Below are 19,582 nucleotides of genomic sequence, written 5' to 3'. Positions count from 1 at the left end.
ACCTTGAAACACAGAAACGCACAAAACGGATCGAAATCCACCAATCACAGATCACAAACCATGACCTTTTGAGCCCATTTAAGTAAAGTTGTGTTTCCTAAGAGGTCCGCCAAGAGGATAGACTGCAGCGAAAAACGCAAACGTCAGTTGGCTTTTGAACTTCAGAGTTCGCGTGTGTTTGAGAAGCGCAGTAAAACGTCTTTGAGTTGCGTCGAACGTCCTGTACATTTTTAGCGAACATAACTGGCTACTGAAAGTACAAAATTCATCTCTTATATGTATCGGTTCTGCACTGCCGCAATTACTCAATTTGCAGCCGTAACAAACGATCACTCCAAAAAGTGAGGAAGATAGTAAAATATGCAGCAGAGGATGCGACTCAGTGCTCTCTTTCACCTTCTTTTGAATTAGCAGTTGGCAGGACGGCGATTGGAACGAAAGTCAAGTCTTCACCATGTGGTCGAATTCCAGTACACTTTGAGGGTATTTCCAAGTCATAATGGACACCATTAGAAACATCTTGCATTACAATCCTTTAAAGATATTCTAACACCCGCACTTTTGCGAAGGAAATTGTTTGCTTGACATAGACCTATTCGGCTAACTCAATGTTGTACCCAATTCAAATCTCCCGGGGATAAGATTCTTTGTGTATTGTATTTGCATTATAATGTGGCATTCACATTTAAATGATATGGAAATTCCTGAAACTAAACGTTTTATTCCCAAAGGGTTTGAATTGGGTACAACATTGAGTTAGCCGAATAGGTCTATTACAGATGTTGAAATCAGTCAAGCGTCCGCCGGCAAGACTGGGACTGAAAGTGTGAATAACTAGTACCCAGGGCCCCAGGGTTTGAACAACTACTTTGCGTGTAGGTCGCTCGCACGCCGCTATTTCCAAGCATTTCAGCACACATTACGCGTGTAACAATCACATTTTTTAATTTAATTTTTTTTTTCACAAAGTAAGAGACACATTTTATTCAAAGACACCAGTGTTAACAAAAACTCTTTCAATTTGTAAATTAGTGCTATTTTCGCTGACTTTATCCGCAGCATCGCTTTGAGCCACTGAAATCCTGTAAAATTCGCAGAGGGCTTTAACCCACAATCCCTAGCTTAATAAACTTCAAAATTTTCACGAAATTATTGCCACAAAGCATGCATCTGCTTTCAATCATGGACATGGGTAGCCATTGGGGTACTCCAGATTTCAAGCGACGGTGATGATCGAATGGGGGCAAAAATCAAAACCTCCAAGAAATCCCTGAACCGATAATTAACCCCCCCCCCCCCAATTTTTTTAGAAAGCATTAAATGATATAACATGAAAAATAAATTACAAATTGAATGGTTGTGTTTGCGGCTGGGAAACGTGGGTCCCACGCAGAGGTTCTATGGGCTTCATCAGGCGTTCCTTCCCAAGGAAAGTTCGTGGGAAAGGAACGCTTTACGAAGCCCTAGGAACCTCTGAGTGAGGGGCTAGGACACAGGCAGAAATGCAGACCCACAACTATGTCCCTTCATCGTCCGGGTACTAAGTAGCGGGATTAAAGAAATTCATAATAGCCCACGTTCGATATATTAAAATTCTAACATGACTCCTACTCCGAGGCTTTAGGGTCAAGATTACAAATTTCTCACACAACTCCATTGTCTCGCAGTTCCCAGAAGAGACTTGAGCACAAAGAAAACCAAACCAAATATGGAAAAATGACCAGAAAGCCTCGGAGTCATGTTAGAACTTTAATATATCGAACGTGGGCTATTAGAAATCTTCCTCAGTTCTCTACTGTTGGGTGACCTTAGCTTATCACTGCCAACTGCAAGGTGGATCATAGTTTAGATTCTCCATAGTCCTTCAACGTAGTTTTACTAGTCTGAAGTGAACCTCTGCTCTCTATCAAGCGCTGTAATAGAAACCCTCTGTGTTCTACGTTGATTCCCCCTGGAACCTTTTTGAGAGTCATGGTTCGTAGTCTCCTGCTTGAGTCGACAGAGCTGTCAGAGAAAAGGGAGACAATCAGTGAAAAACGCAGCGCAAAATATTTATAAAGACGTTTGCACATTAGTTTTCCATAGACGTTGACAAGTTTAGACGCCTTGCAGATTTCGTTTTAATTTGTCTCGACGAATACAGTCACTCTTGTTTTCTCTTTACTCTGAACGGCCACTTGCCCGCCATCTTAAGTTTTTTTGTGTTGTACGTTGTTTGGTTTTTTGTGTCTTATTCAACCTTGTACCCACAAACATTTTCAGTTTGGGAAACAGAAAACGGTACTAGTAGTTCCTCATTGAAAAGAGCTGACGATTAGATTTGAGAAAAAGGCCGGTGTCAACGCAGGGTTTGTTAGCCTAATGATCGTTCACAAAGAACAAACTCTCAAAAACCCAATTTCCCCAGTTTTGATAAGGGTTCATCTTTAGCACCATGGTTGCGTGAGGGAGAGGAAGGGAGGGGAGGGGAGGGAGTCAATATTTATTAACTCTTGAATAGCCGCAAAAGTGTTTCGCGCCAGTCTTCCTTTACATCAAATGTATGTCTCATTAGTACTTGTGACTTCCATTGCAGTTGACAAGCATGTATCATAATGCTCTTTTTTACCACCACCACCAGCACCAAAACTTTGGGGCCGTGATTAATTCTCAAATGTTTCAAAACAGAATTCGATTCCAAAACTGTATTCACCCCTGGCCCAGTTATTTAGAATAAAAAGTAGCTTATCTCCCACCGCATCAGTTAAGTGGTATTTGTTCGAACTTGATGCGAACTAACCTGGCTCTCGGTTTTCCGGAATGTGTTCCTTTGACAAAAAAGATAGCCACAACAACGGCTGTTAAGATGGAGATGAATACAACTGTGACTACGACGATCACAATAATCTGAGTTTGAATATCTGTAAAGGAAGAAAATACACAAGAGAAGCGTCCTGACATTAACAACATCCAAGGAAGAGACAGGACAAGAAAATGGGTGAGCGAATCAAAGTTGCCCTTTACAACGCCAGTCTACAGGAAGGTTGATCGTGGGCGCAATACTGATCAGACCATAAAGTACCGGGTTTTATCAACTGCAGACGTCGCTGCCACTGAGTGATGATATCGGTAACTGTCACTTCACATGACTAAAATGGCTGTTGGTCTGACTGACTAGCTAGCTGGTTTATGGTGTTGTAGCTTGCATTGGTAGAAATAGATCTAGAGAGACCAAGAAAATTACGGGTAAGAGCGTTTTAAGGGGCGCGCGTCAACTGGTAGTGAGGCGTTTTCCTTTTTAAAAGTCTTGACGCCACCAAATTTATATTAATAAGTGTCTTCACTCTTATAGCTACGATTCAGTGCCCGAAATTTGGGTAAAACGACTGCCCAATTATGCATAACGCCACTTACGGTTGACCTTCGTCACTCAAAACGCCTTTGCTTAAGGCCATTTATTTGTTAATCGTTAAGGTGAATTGTTTCGCTGACCAGCGCAAGCCATGTTTAGAAGCCCTGTAACGTCTACATACCCGGACATGGTTGATTCTTGCAGCTTTGTGTTGGCAAAGTTGTGTTACAGTGCTCACAAGTTCTGTTTCTCATTTCAATTCCTTCATTGCATGACTTGGAACAAGTGCTCCAACTCGACCATTCCTCTGCAAACCAGTTAGGAAAGAAAACATGAAAATGGTGCAATATGTTTCATATGGCCCTACCTGATCAACCTAACAACTGTCTATAACACTATATCGGAAGCTAGTGCAAACTGAATTTTAATATCTTTTCAACTGATTCAGTACTTTCACATAGACCATAATGCACCTTGTTTACCCCCTACCCGCCCCCCGCCCCCCCAAATTTTGCATAACCATTGTTTTCAATTTCTCTTGGGTATAATCCGAAGAGAAATCGCAGACGATGGTCATGCAAGGTTTTGGGGGGTAAACAAGATGCATTATGGTCTGTGTGAAAATGGTGAATTAAGTTTGAGTTCCACAAACTTTACATATCTCAACGCGAGTGCGTGTTATTCCTAGGTAGAGAATCCGGAGACTGTGGCCACATTCAGACTTCATTGCATTTGGAGAGAAATCTCTTACTGGCCGCAGTATCATCCGATCAAATGTTGCAAGCTTCGTTACTTACTCCAGTATTTATGATCATTTAAGGAGCTAAACAAAAAAAAAAACTCGAAAAAATGTGAATGAAGGGATCACGGTGGTCGGTTGCTAGGGCTTTTCCTCCCAATGCCTCTCAAAACTGAGAGTATTAGACCATAGACAGAAGTAGAATGCATCGAATGTGACGAAACTTGGCAGGGAAGTAGTTTGATAAATTACCTGTTTATTGGTTTTTCTTTCATCCCATGTGACTTCTGTTGTGACGTCATAAATGATGTCCAAATTTGGCATCCGAACAAAAATTCAGGAAAGAAATAGTAAAAATTTTACTTTAGTTTTCTGTATAGAATTCTATGATTTCTAGTGAAAACCCCATCTCAATCGGATAAAAAGGAGTAAAGTTACAGCTAATTAAAGAAATTCAAATTTCCCCCAAATGACCATATATGGTCAAAATTAGGGGTATTTTAAACGCGAGAACATTGAATGTATTGGAACAGGAGCAAGGACAAAGTTGCTTAAAATCAAAATTGTAGTTTTTTCTACTTAGGGTATGTGGTACTATGACACGTTTTTCGTCTCGAAATACGTCATTTTGACGTCACAATGACGTATTTCGTGACGTAATCGCGTAAGTAAGTAAAAAAAAGTAAGTAGAAAAAAACTACAATTTCGATTTTATGCAACTTTTTCCTTGCTCCTGTTACAATACATTCATTGTTCTCGCGTTTAAAATCCCCCTAATTTTGACCATATATGGTCATGTGGGGGGAAATTTGATTTCTTTTACTAGCTGTAACTTTACGCCATTTTATCCGATTGAGGTGGGGTTTTCACTATACATATTCTTTTTGTGTAGCAAAAATGTCTGTAATGTTTTGAACACTGCTTTGCAAGTTTTTAATGTTGTTACTAAAAAAAGGTGTCACTTATGACGTCATACTTTCAAGAAACGTCAAAATACCTTTACAATGGTAAAAATTTGAAGAAAATTTTTCTCTAATTAAGATGTTTTAATGTCTTGCTTCATTTGGAATATAAAATACTGCTCTGTGAGCCAAAAATTGAATTTACGAAGTTGCGGGAGGAAAAGCCTTAGCAACCGACCATCGTGGATTAGTTTCTAAGGAAAAATGTTCATCAAGTATATTAATTCTGAGTTGATGGAAGAGCAGATGGCTAAATATATACAAAACTAGTGAACGAGCGTCTACGAATATTTGACAACGCTGATTTGATTCCTCTGAAGAACGTTTTTAAAGCGCTGGCTTCTTCATTTTTGAGCGATATCCGTACCTCTCATCAATCTTTCCCCCCCAACTCCCCCACTACCATTTCTGGCACTTTAACTGTCCAGTTCATTATAAAACTTTTGAGGGACATCAAGAAACGTAACTCTTTTCTTTTGATGATTTGTTGAATTGTTGTTTAGTTTCGGGATCAAAAAATTCATAAAAAAGTTTTTCTAAAACTTCAGGTATCTCGTCCCAGAATTGTAAGTGCGGGGATGGTGTTGTGTTAGATTATGCCAGTAGAGGAACCGGTTTTTCCAAACTAACAGTCAACCCTCCTAGAGGCTGTCCGGAAACAAGTGACCCACTTCCCAAGATAGAGGTCATGGGTGTGGGTAAATGTCGTGGGTAAAAAAACGTATTTAAAAAATGACAAAGTAAAGCGGTAATTGAAAAAAAAAAAAAGAAAAGAAAAGAAAAACGCTGTAGAATGTTTATAAAGCGAAAATCTCCCACTCCTTGATTGCCCTTTTCACGGCTTCTTCTTCGTCCTCTTTCCGATATCTCCTTAGCCATGTGGGACTTGGGTCCCCTTTCACAACATAACTGTATAAAAGACATGTTGCCGATGAGGATTTATCCATACCAGAACGATCGCCGCGAAAATACACGAAACAGACGTAAAATATGTCGAAATGTGCATTTTGCAGAAAGTATGGGACAGCTCAATAACTCGTTAACGGCCTACAAAAATTAATCCTTATTCGATCTACAATTCCAAGAGGGTCTCAATGGGGTGGTGGCATTTACGGTTATCGGCTAAAATTTTGGCTCTTTTACGGCTATCGGTTAATTTTTTTCACTCCAGTTACGATTAAAAAATTAAAAATTAACTTCTTTTGTTTCAAAACGTTAAATATTAATTAACCTGTAAAATAAAGGTCTTAGGATCATCTCGGGATATGAAATAAGCTATTCTTTTGAAAAATTTAACATTTGATAGATCATACTTTTTATAAAGTATTCCACTTCTAATATTATTTTACACATAAAAATGTCAATAGTCAATTTAAAAATAATCTTTGTGAAAAAGCAAAGCACACACGCGAACGCCTCACTCAAGGCCGGAGCGCGACATTCATTACAACAGAAATGGCCGTTTTCGCACTAAAGACGGATTATTCGTGTGAGACGGGTTATCCGTTTGATGATTCGCGTCAGATAGGTAATACGTCTTAATTTGAAAATGGAATAGTTTTAATTTTGCATGAACAATCCGCCTGACTTTATCCTTCAACTTCGACGGACAGTTTGAAGACGGGATTATCCGTTCCAGATAGCCTCTGTACCACCGCCTCTTCCCCTCAGAAAAAAAAATCGGAGACGGGGTGTCTGTCGGGAAGGGGGCGACTGTACACAGGCTAGTCTCAGACGGATAATCCGTTTCTAGCTCTAGTGTGAAAACGGCCAATAACAAAATTCCCGTGTCCAGTGTTTTTAATGGTAGCGAAGGACTGTACGGAACCACTGTCAGCCGTTTTGCCTTTTCCGTAGGCCTTATTATTTCGCGCGGCTAATGCGTTTCGGGTCACGTGGTCCGAGCGAGTTCGCCACCGCAATGCCTTGACCGAAATTGCGTGGGAAGACGCCGTACAGGGACTAGGCCTGGCAATGTCTGCCGTAGCGTCAGAGAAAAACAGGGAAATGTTGTTTATCGGCAACTTGTTTTACAAACAGTGAGATCTCTTCGTGTTTTTTCACTAGTGTTTCGAGGGCACGACCTCCTGAAAATCGCAAATATTAATCCCCAGCAAGAAGCCACACTTTCGCTCTGGAAAAAAAAAAATTAGTTCCCCGAAAGCGGCGGAAATAGAAATGGGTCTTGGTCTTCACCTAAAAGGCGCTTTACCTAACGTGCGTACGGAGCCACACTAGCCGCGAAATAAAAAACGCAACCATAAGTGAGTTTAGTACCTTCCTTAAAAGTAGCAAATGTAGGGAACAATTTCTTTTACGGTTAACTTTTTTTTTTTACCCTATTTACGGCTAACAGATAAAATTGTTCAATTTTTACGGCTATCGACTAAATTTTGCCGTTTTGCGCCGATCGGTTAACCCCATTGAGACCCTCTTCCAATGATCAAGGGAGTTTTATAGTGTATTTTGTAAGCAGTTTGACCGAAATGAGCATTTTTCTCCTTTTGACTTTAGTTCGGCTGAAATTAAGATCAGCCTCTGAATCTATTCAGCCGGTCTAAATAATCTGGGTCGGCCTTAATTCGAATTTGGCTCGGCTCATGAAAAGTTCAGTATCTGAACCGGGACAGTAAGGAACCAGCTTCATGATCAACGAGCTAGACTGTATGTAAATTTTATTGCCTAACCAAAAGTAATTTTTGTTGCTTTGTGTACAAAATCTTTGCTGTAACGATTCTGAAATATCATACCTTAAACTGAAAGGACGTTTCAGTCACGAATGTTGAAATCTTTGAGAAAAAACAGTTCAGTCTCCAGTTTTTCTTTACTATTTATTGTAATCTTAACTGCTGCTAATTTGAACATGATCCTTGTAAGTAAATATGTATAGCGCTACTATCTTGGGCAAATAAATGGAAACCTAGACCGCCCCTCCCCCCCCCCCCCCCCAAATCAAGGATGGGAAAATGGCGCGTTTTTGCCCTTCGCGCGGCTTCATCCTTGATTTGGGGGGGGGGGGGGGGGGGTGGGGATTTGCTGTTGCATTTTATTTTGTTCAAGATTGTAGTTGTAATAAGCCTAACTTAATCATACTTACCCCCCTCGAATAGTTTTAACTATTTGTGGGTACTATTCAAATTATACATTATCTGTTTCTTCATAAAGTGTGTCGTTGTTTGTTTGTTGTTGTTTTGTTTGTAAGTTTAACGTGACAGATGGTCAAACATGGGTGATCAGATTACAAGGGGTAGAAGGCCCAAACGCGCCTGATCGAATTGCGTTTTGTGCATTCCATTCATTCTTGGTGGAAAACCAAACGAACACTGTCTAAATACACGCGAACGCATGCGTAATAACAAACTGTAGATTAAGACTGCGGGCTCCTCTTGTCGCCTGGAAATAGGACCCGGGGGGTTACTCCTTTATATAAGCCATATAGGTATTTGCCACCCCAAAGGATAGGATTTTTCAGGCGTTTTGGTCTGAAAAAGGGTATAGACTTTGCCCATTTTGGTGTGGAATCGGGTATAGTTTTCGAGGGAACTACGGGAGTGTATGAACGTATTTATCGTTTCAATTTCAAATGAGTAAGAAAGAAAGAGAAACTATGCGAATTGGAGATAGATTTTAAGAAATTTTTTTTGTTGCTGATCTAATCTAAGTAATGATGACAAAATTTCTTAGAGGCCAGATCTGAAAACAGGTATGGATTTTAGAGGCCAGGGGCCCGTTTCTCGAAAGTCCCAGTAACTTTTCGGGCCCGAAGGCAAGTCGCAAGGAGGAAAAATTAATTGTGTAAGAATAGAGTCCCAACTTGTTTTTACATTTTGCAGTCTAAAAAAATCAGCTTGTACAAAACGAATCGGTCTTGGAAAGAGGAGAACAGATTCTTTGTGGTCACACTGTTATTTTCGCTGCAGCTTTTATCCTCTCTAGTTTACTCTTTCATTACATAGTATAATTAACAATTATTCTTTGAAATCGAGGTGAATAGTGGCAAAATATTTACCGAGCCATGAAGTGGCGAGGTAAATATTCCTAAAGCCACTATTCACCGAGATTGAAAAGAATAATTGTTTTAGTATATACACACGAAGTGATCTCAACAAAATCAGAGAGGAAACCATTAAAAAGTACGATTTGATTGACAGATCAGGTCAGCTAGACACGCGACAGTTTAAAAATAGATCTTTGTAGAATTTTCAAACATGGCAATTCACAGGCTTATCACTTCGCAAACAACAGCGTAATGACTTCAATGGAACCGCTAAAAGTTTGAATTGTTTCCTTACCTGAAAAGAAAAGAAGAGCTTTGTTGTTTTCTGTTGACTCGCCAAGTTTATAGCCGAAAAGGTTTGTTGTGTCGTTCTTCGCATGAAGTGCTGACAAAAATGGCGATTCGGTTCCTCAAGGTAAGACGTCGTTTTCATGTAGCATTCTTTCTTGTGTTTAATTGAAACGTAGAACTTCTGCAAACATTTGCTTTCAAATTTGTTTGTCATAAATAAACTTCGTTGTTGGGCCAATTTTTCTTGTTAGGAAACGCTGAGTTCTCAAAACGGCCTCTTCTTATACATTCTAGTCATCAATAACATCTATCGCATAAATGAAAGTAGAGCTGAAAAAGACCGAATGCGCAGGTTTTGTAAATAAGAGTCCGGCCGCCCCAGCCGGAGGCTTTATCACTTAGACAAAGAAAAGCACACGCTGTAAATATTTCGCTTTTCCACGGCGTATGAATAATGGTGCCAGTATAAGATTACATCTTTTTACATTTTATCTTTGTTTTTCTTTTTTTGCCTTTGACAGCCTTAACAGGGCTTAATCAAGAGAGGATAAAAGGGACAGAGAAGGCATCCCCTATACACACCCTATTCCATAGGTAATTCGTCTCGAGTTATTTTTAAGACCATAGATCCCAAGGGGGATTAGACAACAGCCAATCACATAGCATGAATGTGTTCCGTGTGGATGAACCACGCTTAGGGCTAGAGCCACGCGTCCTTCACGAATTGACGCAGAAAAAAATGGCGGAAGACGCGGAGAGCGATATTGCTATTTGTTTTGTCGACGAAAACGACTAAAGAGAGGTTTCTGCTAAAGCTGTGTCAGCGAAACAGAAATTAAAAAAGAATCGCCCTTCCTCTCTTGTATAGAGCTAACAGAAGAGCAGGGAAATCCTTAACACACTGAAAATTCTCTTAGGATCATTTATAATTTACAGTTTGAAGAGAGCAATTTCTGGTTTGATATTTATTCTTTTATTAGTCTTTCATTGTTCAACAAAAATAACACTTGGCGTCCTACTTGCTTTATTATACAAACTACCGGTTTCAATAGACCGGCGAAATTTCTCATTTTATTAAAGCACTGAGGTTACGACAACTTCGAGTTAAACTGATTTCACGGGTTGTCAAAGAGTCCAGCGATTCCCTTTTCCCAGGTGAGCGCCGACTCATTTCGCTTCAATATTCAGAAATGCTCTCGATCTCTTCACGCTTTCATTGCCTTTCGCCCGACATGTTTTGCACGGCGTTTAGTCATGCGAAACCCCCACGAAACATCCACGCAACGCGCGAGGTAACTATATCCCGATTCTAAAAATAACTCGGGACGAATTACCTGTGGAGTAGGGTGTGTATGGGGGATGCCTTCTCTGTCCCCTTTATCCTCTCTTGGGCTTAATGCATGACGCTTATTCGCCACAAGTTTTGAAGCCTAAAAAAGCAAGTATTTTGATTAGCACTTTTTGAAACACCTTTTTAGCTCTTTTTGGTCTGGTTATGAGCCCTCCCTGGATGTTATAGGTCCCCCCTCGGACGTACAAGGGGCGGAGGGACCTCTGAGTTTTTTTTTTTATGTTTATGTTTTTTTCCAGACGATAAAACATCAGAACCTAACGTCTTCAGTAACTATTTGTTCATCCCTAGCGCGTATTTTGAGACAAGTTTAGTGATGGTTACGAGATATGACGTCATAGGTAGCGGTTAGAGTGAAAGTGCATGTTCTTCCAACTTTTTTCTACAATCCCCCATCAATCCCCCGCCCCCCCTTGTTCCGCGGTGTGGCTATGAATTTGCGTGTACGTCCGAGGGTTGAAAAACTTTTACGAAGTTGTATAGGCCCATGGCTTACAAGTGGAAGTTTACGGAAACGAGATCTCGCAAAATAGTGGAAGAGTGTCTACATAATTAATATCTTATGTTAAGTATTCATCATCCAGTTTACATATCTATACTTATATCAGTCGTAAGGAAAAAAGGACACGTTTTGAAAGAAAAAAACTATAACTATCGAAAGAAAGGAAATAACAATCATAAAAAAAGAAACAGTTTAAAAACAACTGAAAGGGGCCGCGTTAAAGGGCAATGAAAATGAAATATTGAAAGTTAATTAATAATACAATGCAGGTAATTGTTAATAACAGCACACCAGTTTCGATATTAAAATTCATACTTGGCTTCGAGGCTTGAGTGAATCAAACGGAAAGAAATTACCTTGAGATTCAGGGATGAATATAACATTTCTTTTCTATTATTCCCCCAAACCTTGGAGTCAAATGTGTATATCAAAATATCGAAACTCGCGTGTTACATAAATAAAAGGTGTACAACCCTTCGTCAGCTGAGGTGCATGAGAGCGCCGCGCCAAGAGAGTTAATCATGTCATCTTTTCTTCTCGTTTTGCTAGCAGGTAAGTATAACCCAGGTTTCGCAATAAGAATGTCTGAAACAACTCAGATTTCAGGGTATTTATTTCGACGATGTTTTCAAAACTAGCGAAAACTCTTTCTTAGTTTAGAAAACAGCAAAACCAGTCGATATACTTTTGCTCTGGAAAGTTTTGAAAAGGAAAACTGATTGGTTTAAAAGACTGATCCAATGTACAAACAACAGAGTACTAGGGTTTTAACTAAGTCAAAACATCAGCTTGGCATGAGATTGTCTGAACGGAGCGAGTTACTCCGAAAGACGAATACAAATTGCGAATTGCCGCCTTGCAGTGAGTAGGGTTAGGGACCTCGCAGCTGCTGCTTTTTTCATCATGTTGTTGAAAAACTGAATATTAGTAATATTGATTATTCAGTTGGCAAGATATGTTATCAAAAGTTAAAAAAAGTTAAGAAATTGCAAAGAACGGCTTACGATTTAGTCAATAACTAGTTACTTCTAGTTTTTCCAGGTCGCTCGGAGACTTTCTTCCAAACATTTGCCTGTTTCTCGGCACAATTTCAGAAAATGAATTATGGATTTTTCTATTTGCAGATACTTCTCAAAAGGCAGATTACAGTCATAAATTAAGAAATATCTTTGCATATTCTTGCATTCGTTATTTTCATCTTTTTTCAGCAATTTGGCAAATTCGTTTTCACATAGCCCTGACCCCTTTCGCTTTTTTAAATTCTGTGCTGATGCCACTGACTTGCGTAACGTTAATGATTACATATCTAGCCAAATTTATGAAAATTGCATCAGCTGACAACTCTAGGGCAAACAGCTTAACTTGACTTAAATATAAGGGGCCAATATGGCCAATATTATAATTAAATTCAGCTCGAACCCATAAACCTTTTAACGTGAGTCTCTTCTTGACTCCTATAAATTAGCAAAAAAATATTTAAGTCTATCAAAAAGACAGTCTTAACTTCAATCGGCGACAAAATTGTTGAGACATTGTACTTAACTAGGGTCACTTCGGAGAACAAAAGAATCCGCACCCCTCCCCTGTCCCCTCCATTCAAAGTTGGGGTGTTTGTTGTTTTCTATAGGTAGCTAGAACAAGGGCACAACATTGCACGGAGGGGATGGGGGAGGAAAGCAATATTTCCTCCTTTTGAAGTTAATAAAACGTAAAAAAGCCCAGTTTTGGTTGAAGTGTCTCAACTCATTTTGTCGCCGATTGTTGGTCATCTCTTGTTTTACGCCCTATAATTACGACCGAAGCAACTTGAGACGCCAACCCTGGGCAGAAAATTTAAAACCACATCCCCTGCAGACCTGACACAGCGATGCACATCGGTGCAAGAAATCCTTTCATTATAGCCATCAGCCTGAAGCATTACAATAATTTGGCACAACAAAATTAAACCAGACACATGATCGTTGAACTGATTCTCCAATAAAGAGACTTACTGACCATACGACACTTGTTCAGCACTCTCCCTGCTAGGTATTGTCATGGAAACCTGTTCACACCCTATGGGAAGTTAGCTCAGGGCCTGAGCTTGCCGATGAGACCAACCAAGCCGGAAAGTGCTCATATTCTGGGCCTTTTCGAGGAATGTTCTCAAAAATTCGGTTAGATATATATTGGTAATAAACAATCAAGTGACTAACGGCATGACTGTGAATTGCACGCATCCAAACTTGGTCAACGAAAGCTGATTATGAGAAGTTAGCTGGGGGGACTAAAGTCAGCCAGGAAAGGCATAATATTTTGAATGTATCAGATAATGGCCCATATACGTGTAGCTGTTTTTAATAAATATCATGATTGTTTTCCTTCCAAATCAACAAAAGCGCATTTTCAGACAGGACGAGAACGTGTCACGTCTCATGTGTCAGACTTCTCTAACTCTCTAAGGTGAACAAAACTAATAATGTCGACTCATTAACCATGTATTTACAAGAAAGAATAATCGCTCTTGCTATTTGCTAGTGTACTATTCTGGTAGATTGGCTTATACTAAATTTTACATTCATTGTCTTTCTTGTAAGTTGTATTCATCCCTATTCAAGGTGAACAAAACTAATAATCTCGACTAATTAACCATGCATTTACAAGAAAGAATAATCTCTCTTGCCTATACTATTCTGATGGATTGCCTTATACCAAATATATAGAGGATATTACACGGTGGCGAGAAGATATGAATTTTATGTTCGAGTGGCAAGAACAATATCTCACGAGTGAGCGAAGCGAACGAGTGACATATTGTTCTTGCCACGAGAACATAAAATTCATATCTTCGAGCCAACGTGTAATGTTCTTTTTATTATATGGAGAAACCAATTCAACAAAAGCAAAAGGCGGGAATCGTGACGTCATTAAACGATACGACACTCACAAAGGTGACATACGGAAAATACGCCACTCGGGTCCCGGATGAAGTGGCGTATGGAATCTACGAGTGGTTTAGTTCCCAGTAAAACACTCTCCTCCATATAATAAAACATTGTATTTCTTGTAAGTTGTATTTCACCCTATACAGACCGGGCTTCTTATTGCTCCCTGCGACCGGAGGGAGAGGGAGGGGGGCTCCACTATATATATCCCCACTATATCTTCAAAATCAGTCATGCTACGGCCACCAAACTCATTATTTCCAACATCTGTGTTTAACTTGATTGACACATACTATGAATGATGATCGATGACGTCATATTTTCGAATTTATTGGCAGAATCCAAATGTCCCTCAAAGTACACATGAAGCGAAAAATACTTAAATAGTTAATAAGTGTTTGATAAAATCAAGAAGTTAGCTAACATATATAAAACCTCTAACAATAGCATTAATGTCATGGTGACATCATTTATTACTAAAAAGGAACTGGAAGAATCCGCCATCTTGGATCTGCGTTCTATTTTATAAATCCGTGTAAATCCAAAAAAGATTTTCATAGAAAACTTGATCTGAGTATTAAAGGATGCTAAGGAAGCAAAAAAACCTGCAAATATGCAATTCCGAGAGAAATGAACACTGTTGAAATTTACATTCAGCATCTCCTATATTTGGTCATAACTTGTAAACACTTAATGACTGGGCCTAAGGGAAACAGTTTATTTTGTTTTCCGAGAAAGTCAATGTTCGCCAAGGGAAACATTAAGATAGATTGAAGCAGGAAATTCATTAAACCTTGCTGTATTAAACGGTGGTCGTCGGTAAACCTTTGCGGGTGTTCTGTTACCCCCTGACGTCATAGATTTTGCAATGTTGCCCTCTCAGAGGCGGGAAACAGTTTCATTGTTAGATTTAATGTGACTTTGAAGTAACTAATGAGAGCGCCCTCTATCGGGAAGAGATTTCCAGCTATATAACAATAAATCATGTTTTTTTATCTCAAAAAAGTCACTAAGAAGCCTGGATTTCATCAACAGTGACTATAGCTTTGATAAAATAATGCTTCTTTACGTGTAATATACTAATTCCATTGGTAAAAAATGAATTAAAAACTATTTTAAAGGAAGAAAAGTAAAAAAAAAAAAAAAAAATGGGTGCTAAGACTCGTTTGCCAGGTGGGGCTCCAAAAGCCCTCTCCGGTTCTGAGTAGAGTTAATTGTATCAGAAGCATATAACCCTGTTTTCAGTCAATCACGATTTCTTTGCAATTTTTAGGTTTGATGATAAAGAATGCAATAGCAAGCCTTCACGGTAAGTCCTCCCCACAATAAAACCTGAATTGATAAATGAATGAATAAATGATTTTAACGTTGATGAACATTTTATACAAAAAATTGTAACGTAAATTTATACAAAATGTTTATGTCAACGCAATTCAAGGAAAAAGTAGCAAAATTCAACACAATATCTATAGAAGCCTTAGAGAGATATTCAACCTCAAACAAATGAAATACCAGCGGTCGATCAAACGTGTTCTAAAGGGATCGCAAAGCAATAAGCAGCTCCTTCTCACCGACTGGACTTTAAGTGCCAACTAGAGTATAAACAAGGAGCTTCCTCTTCCGTGTTCTCAACTTTTACATGTATTTAAAACATCAAAGTGGGCACTGCAGGTTAAAAATAAACTGGTAAATAAGCAGACTGAAAAAAGTACTTCTTCAATTCATAGTGACTCGGTTGGTTGGAGGAGATAAGCCTTTTCAAGGTCGAGTAGAAGTGTTCTACCGAGGAATTTGGGGAACAGTATGTGACGACGATTGGGATTTAAAGGACGCCACAGTAGTTTGCCGCGAGCTTGGATTTTCAGGGGCTATTAGGGCATACAGCAGGGCGACCTTTGGGCAAGGAAGTGGACCAATATGGATGGATGACGTACAGTGTGATGGACAGGAGAATTCGTTGACAGAGTGTCGACACCAAGGATGGGGTGAAGAAAACTGTGGTCACAGCGAAGACGCTGGTGTGAAGTGCTCTCAAGGTAAGAATAAACAAACAGTTTTAACTTAAAAGTGTTTTTACAAGCTCATTATGATATCATATCTTTGACCAATGTAAAGATGAAGTCGACCAAAAAGCTAACCAAAAACGGTCCAAAATCTTTTAGCTGCTGTTCGCTTGGTAAATGGTACAGATTCGACCCTCCAAGGCCGAGTAGAAGTTTTCTATAATGGAACCTGGGGAACAGTATGTGATAACGGATGGGACCTTACAGACGCCAACGTCGTTTGTCGTGAGCTTGGTTTAGGATTAGCTGTTAAAGCATTGACGTCCTCGGCATTTGGAATGGGAAAAGGAAAAATATGGATGGATGATGTACAGTGTATAGGAAGTGAAAGGTTATTAGCAGAGTGTACCCACAGAGGCTGGGAAAAAAGTTACTGTGATCACAGTAAAGACGTGGGTGTAGTGTGCAATTCAGGTAACGAGATAATTTTCATTTTAAACAAAAATGGGAAGGAAGTATTGGCAAATATCACTTTTGTACGGAAATGGCTTGACGTCGAACGGGAAGCGATCTTTACTATGGACTATGCGGGGATACCTTTTAAAGGTTAGAGGTATATAAAAGGATAGGAATTAAACTACTTGGAAAGCAAGGGGGAAAAAGTGCCATTCAGGTACTTGAAATAGGTCTTTTGAAACCTAAAAGTGTCAAAAGACTTAATATCTGAAGGCTGATCAATATATCTTTTTTTTGTCTTTTTTTTTTTTTTTTAAAGAAATACCTTGGTTGTTCGGTAACTACACTGGGGGGCAAAGTCTACGGAAGCGATATTGAACGGTCAGCTGTCCGCTGTTGAAATACAAATGAGTAACCTTTTCCCTTACTGACTTAGGAATCTCGGTTTAAAATTTGGCCATAATGCTTTATGCTGTAGGTCTTCTTGTCGTAAAATTCAGGTGTAATCAGGCTCGTAATTTCAAATAGTCCTTTTTTATGCGCTTGGCCTATTTTAAATTACTCGCCTGATTACTCCCTGATTTGTAATCCACTCTGTCCTATTACAATTACTTATTGTTATTCCAAGGAAATCTCTTCTGGAAAGAAGAGAGTCACTCAGAACGAGGTTGGTATATATTGATCAGTAAAGTTAGGGTAAAGAGGAGGCCGGATTTGTCAGAAAATTAATTAATGTCTCGTTGTTGCAGTTCGCTTGAAAGATGGTGGAGACGTACATACCAGCTCGGGCCGAGTGGAAGTTTTTTACGGTGGAACCTGGGGGACAGTGTGTGGTTATGCCTGGGACCTAACGGACGCCAACGTAGTTTGCCGACAGCTTGGATTTGAAGGAGCTTTCAAAGCAACTACATCAGCGACTTTTGGGAAAGGAACAGGAAAAATATGGATGACTAATGTACGGTGTACAGGAAATGAAAGGTCATTAAGGGAATGTAGGCACAGCTGGTGGGAGGTAAAGAACTGTGACCACGATGAAGATGCTGGAGTAGTGTGCAAGTATGCAGGTATACAGACAATTTAGTTTATCTCAAGCTTAACTTAATGTATTTTATGGAATTTTTGGCCGACCCTCAGCAGGCTAATTGTATTTTCTTCAGACAGCTATCTATAATCCTAGCTTACTTTATTTTCTCTGTCATCATCAGCTCGTCTAGTACGAGGGCAATCACCGCGGGAGGGTCTTGTGCAAGTTTACTACAATAATACTTGGTACTGGGTGTGCGCAGATCAGTGGGACAAACACGATGCTGATGTGGCTTGCAAAATGATGGACTTCGATGGGTCACTGTCGACTAATTCTGAACGTCAGGAAAAGAAGCCAAAAGAAACGTGGGCATGGCTGACCAATATACAATGTACTGGAAACGAATCTTCTCTACTTTTGTGCGGTTATGACTCTTCTCTATTATCACAGGGCTGTAAAACGAAAAGACTAGCTGGGGTGAAATGCAGAAAAACACAAGGTAAATATTTCTACATCATGTAAAATATATAACGCCAATAGCAGTCGCTGTCACTGTTATTTTCACTGTCACTAACATTGTCACTGCCACTGTCACTGTCTTCTACACTGTCATCTTCACTGTTGTTGCCACTGTCACTGTAGCTGTCATTGTTACTATCCTGTCACTGTCACTGTCGATGTCATTTTAATCGTCACTTCACTGTCATTGCCGACATTGTAACTGTCGCTGCCATTGTCACTGTCATTGTTTTTGTCATTGTTTTTGTCATTGTCACTGTCCTCTCACTGTCATTGTCATTTCCCTGTTGATGTTAGTGTCACTGTCATAGTGCTTACACTAACACTGTCACTGTGAACGCGAATATTGTTATTTTTCTAATTGTAGCTCGTTTGGTTGGTGAGAGTAAGAAGGAGTACAAAGGCCCAGTGGAAGTATTTTTCAATGGAACCTGGAGGACAGTGTGTGGTGACAGATACTGGGATCTAAAACTGGCCAACATAGTCTGTCGTCATCTTGGATTTCCAGGTGCTCTAGTGGCAGCCACAACGCCATCAGTCGGCAGATATAATTCAGACCAGAGTAAGAAATGGTTCAGAAGTTCGGGATGTAAGCGAAATGAGACGTCACTGAACAAATGCTTCTATAACAGGTTGCTAAGCTACTGTTCTAACAGTAAGGCTGCTTATGTGACCTGCATTACAGGTAATGATAATGATGATGATGATAACGATATTAATAATAATAACCCTGCCCGATTTTCTGAAAGGAAGACATCGCTGATCCGACGCTCGGAGAATTTACAAACGACTACCAGCGCACCATTACCGTTTTTATCACCATGTGTAAAAATGGTTCACATCTTGCCTACTTGTCCCAACAGACTAGCATATAGATGATTAGTAAAATCCAACTAGTGGTCTATCATCAATGCTGCGTTCTGATTGGTAGAGCTACTACTAGGCTATATGTTCTAGCCCACTAGTAGCGAAAAGCGCCGGCTTTTTGGCGTCAAAAAAGGATTTAAGTCTAGCTTTAACTTGCTAAAGTTGTTTTGTCTCGATATTTTTTGGATTTTACCAAAACAATTATTCCTCTCTCCCTCATGGCCTCTGAGTCAATGGCCCATGCTATTGACTCAGAGCCCATTCGGGCTCGAGGAATAATTGTTAAATATAACTTGAAGAAATGTGCGCAGAGGGGTGCTCGTGCAGGATACAATGCGGTAGAAAACCTGTTGACTGATTGGACGGTGACTTAGATTGTCATAGGAAAAGGACCATCTAAGTATGGCATGGATTGATGTTAAAAAGGGCGTATGACTCAGTAGATCATTGATTTTTAAATGGGGTAATATTATTGCACAGGTTTCCGACCTGGTTGTTTAGGGTCGGTCAGCACTATGCTTTGTAAGAGTTGGAACACGGGAGTGGTGGCTGTCTCAAGCAACAGGCGTTTTGTCGATGGAATGATCTGTTTTGTTTTTTTTAACACGGGATTCAC

General features: G+C 39.7%; 2 protein-coding genes across 2 annotated transcripts in view; one reads left to right on the top strand and one right to left on the bottom strand.

Annotated features, from left to right (window-relative positions):
* The window catches only part of LOC140949704 (scavenger receptor cysteine-rich domain-containing protein DMBT1-like), a 54,468-nt gene that overhangs the window by 2,285 nt on the left and 32,601 nt on the right, over positions 1 to 19,582 (top strand). The window contains exons 4-8 of the mRNA XM_073398843.1: positions 15,829 to 16,133; positions 16,260 to 16,574; positions 17,306 to 17,620; positions 17,762 to 18,079; positions 18,467 to 18,784. Of these exons, the coding sequence (XP_073254944.1) occupies positions 15,829 to 16,133; positions 16,260 to 16,574; positions 17,306 to 17,620; positions 17,762 to 18,079; positions 18,467 to 18,784 (1,571 nt within the window). The remainder of the gene's footprint in view (positions 1 to 15,828; positions 16,134 to 16,259; positions 16,575 to 17,305; positions 17,621 to 17,761; positions 18,080 to 18,466; positions 18,785 to 19,582) is intronic.
* On the bottom strand, positions 1,750 to 4,372 carry LOC140950805 (uncharacterized). Its single transcript, XM_073400026.1, has 5 exons — positions 4,323 to 4,372; positions 4,129 to 4,154; positions 3,513 to 3,638; positions 2,780 to 2,900; positions 1,750 to 2,004 (listed from the first exon to the last, which is right to left on the bottom strand). The coding sequence occupies exons 1-5, from the start codon at positions 4,370 to 4,372 to the stop codon at positions 1,839 to 1,841; spliced, it is 489 nt and encodes a 162-aa protein (XP_073256127.1). The 3' UTR covers positions 1,750 to 1,838.

The sequence above is a fragment of the Porites lutea genome, chromosome 10, assembly GCF_958299795.1.
Source record: "Porites lutea chromosome 10, jaPorLute2.1, whole genome shotgun sequence".
Taxonomy (NCBI): Eukaryota; Metazoa; Cnidaria; class Anthozoa; order Scleractinia; family Poritidae; genus Porites; species Porites lutea.
This window is presented reverse-complemented; position numbering and strand designations above follow the sequence as displayed.

What these genes read in the sequence shown, in the direction of transcription:
- LOC140950805 (XM_073400026.1), bottom strand. Translation starts at nt 4,372, where the DNA reads ATGACGTCACAACAGAAGTCACATGGGATGAAAGAAAAACCAATAAAC. An exon ending in AAAGAAAAACCAATAAACAG is followed by an intron (nt 4,155 to 4,322) that starts GTAATTTATCAA and finishes TTTTTTGTTTAG; the next exon opens with CTCCTTAAATGATCATAAAT. An exon ending in AAATGATCATAAATACTGGA is followed by an intron (nt 3,639 to 4,128) that starts GTAAGTAACGAA and finishes ACTGGTTTGCAG; the next exon opens with AGGAATGGTCGAGTTGGAGC.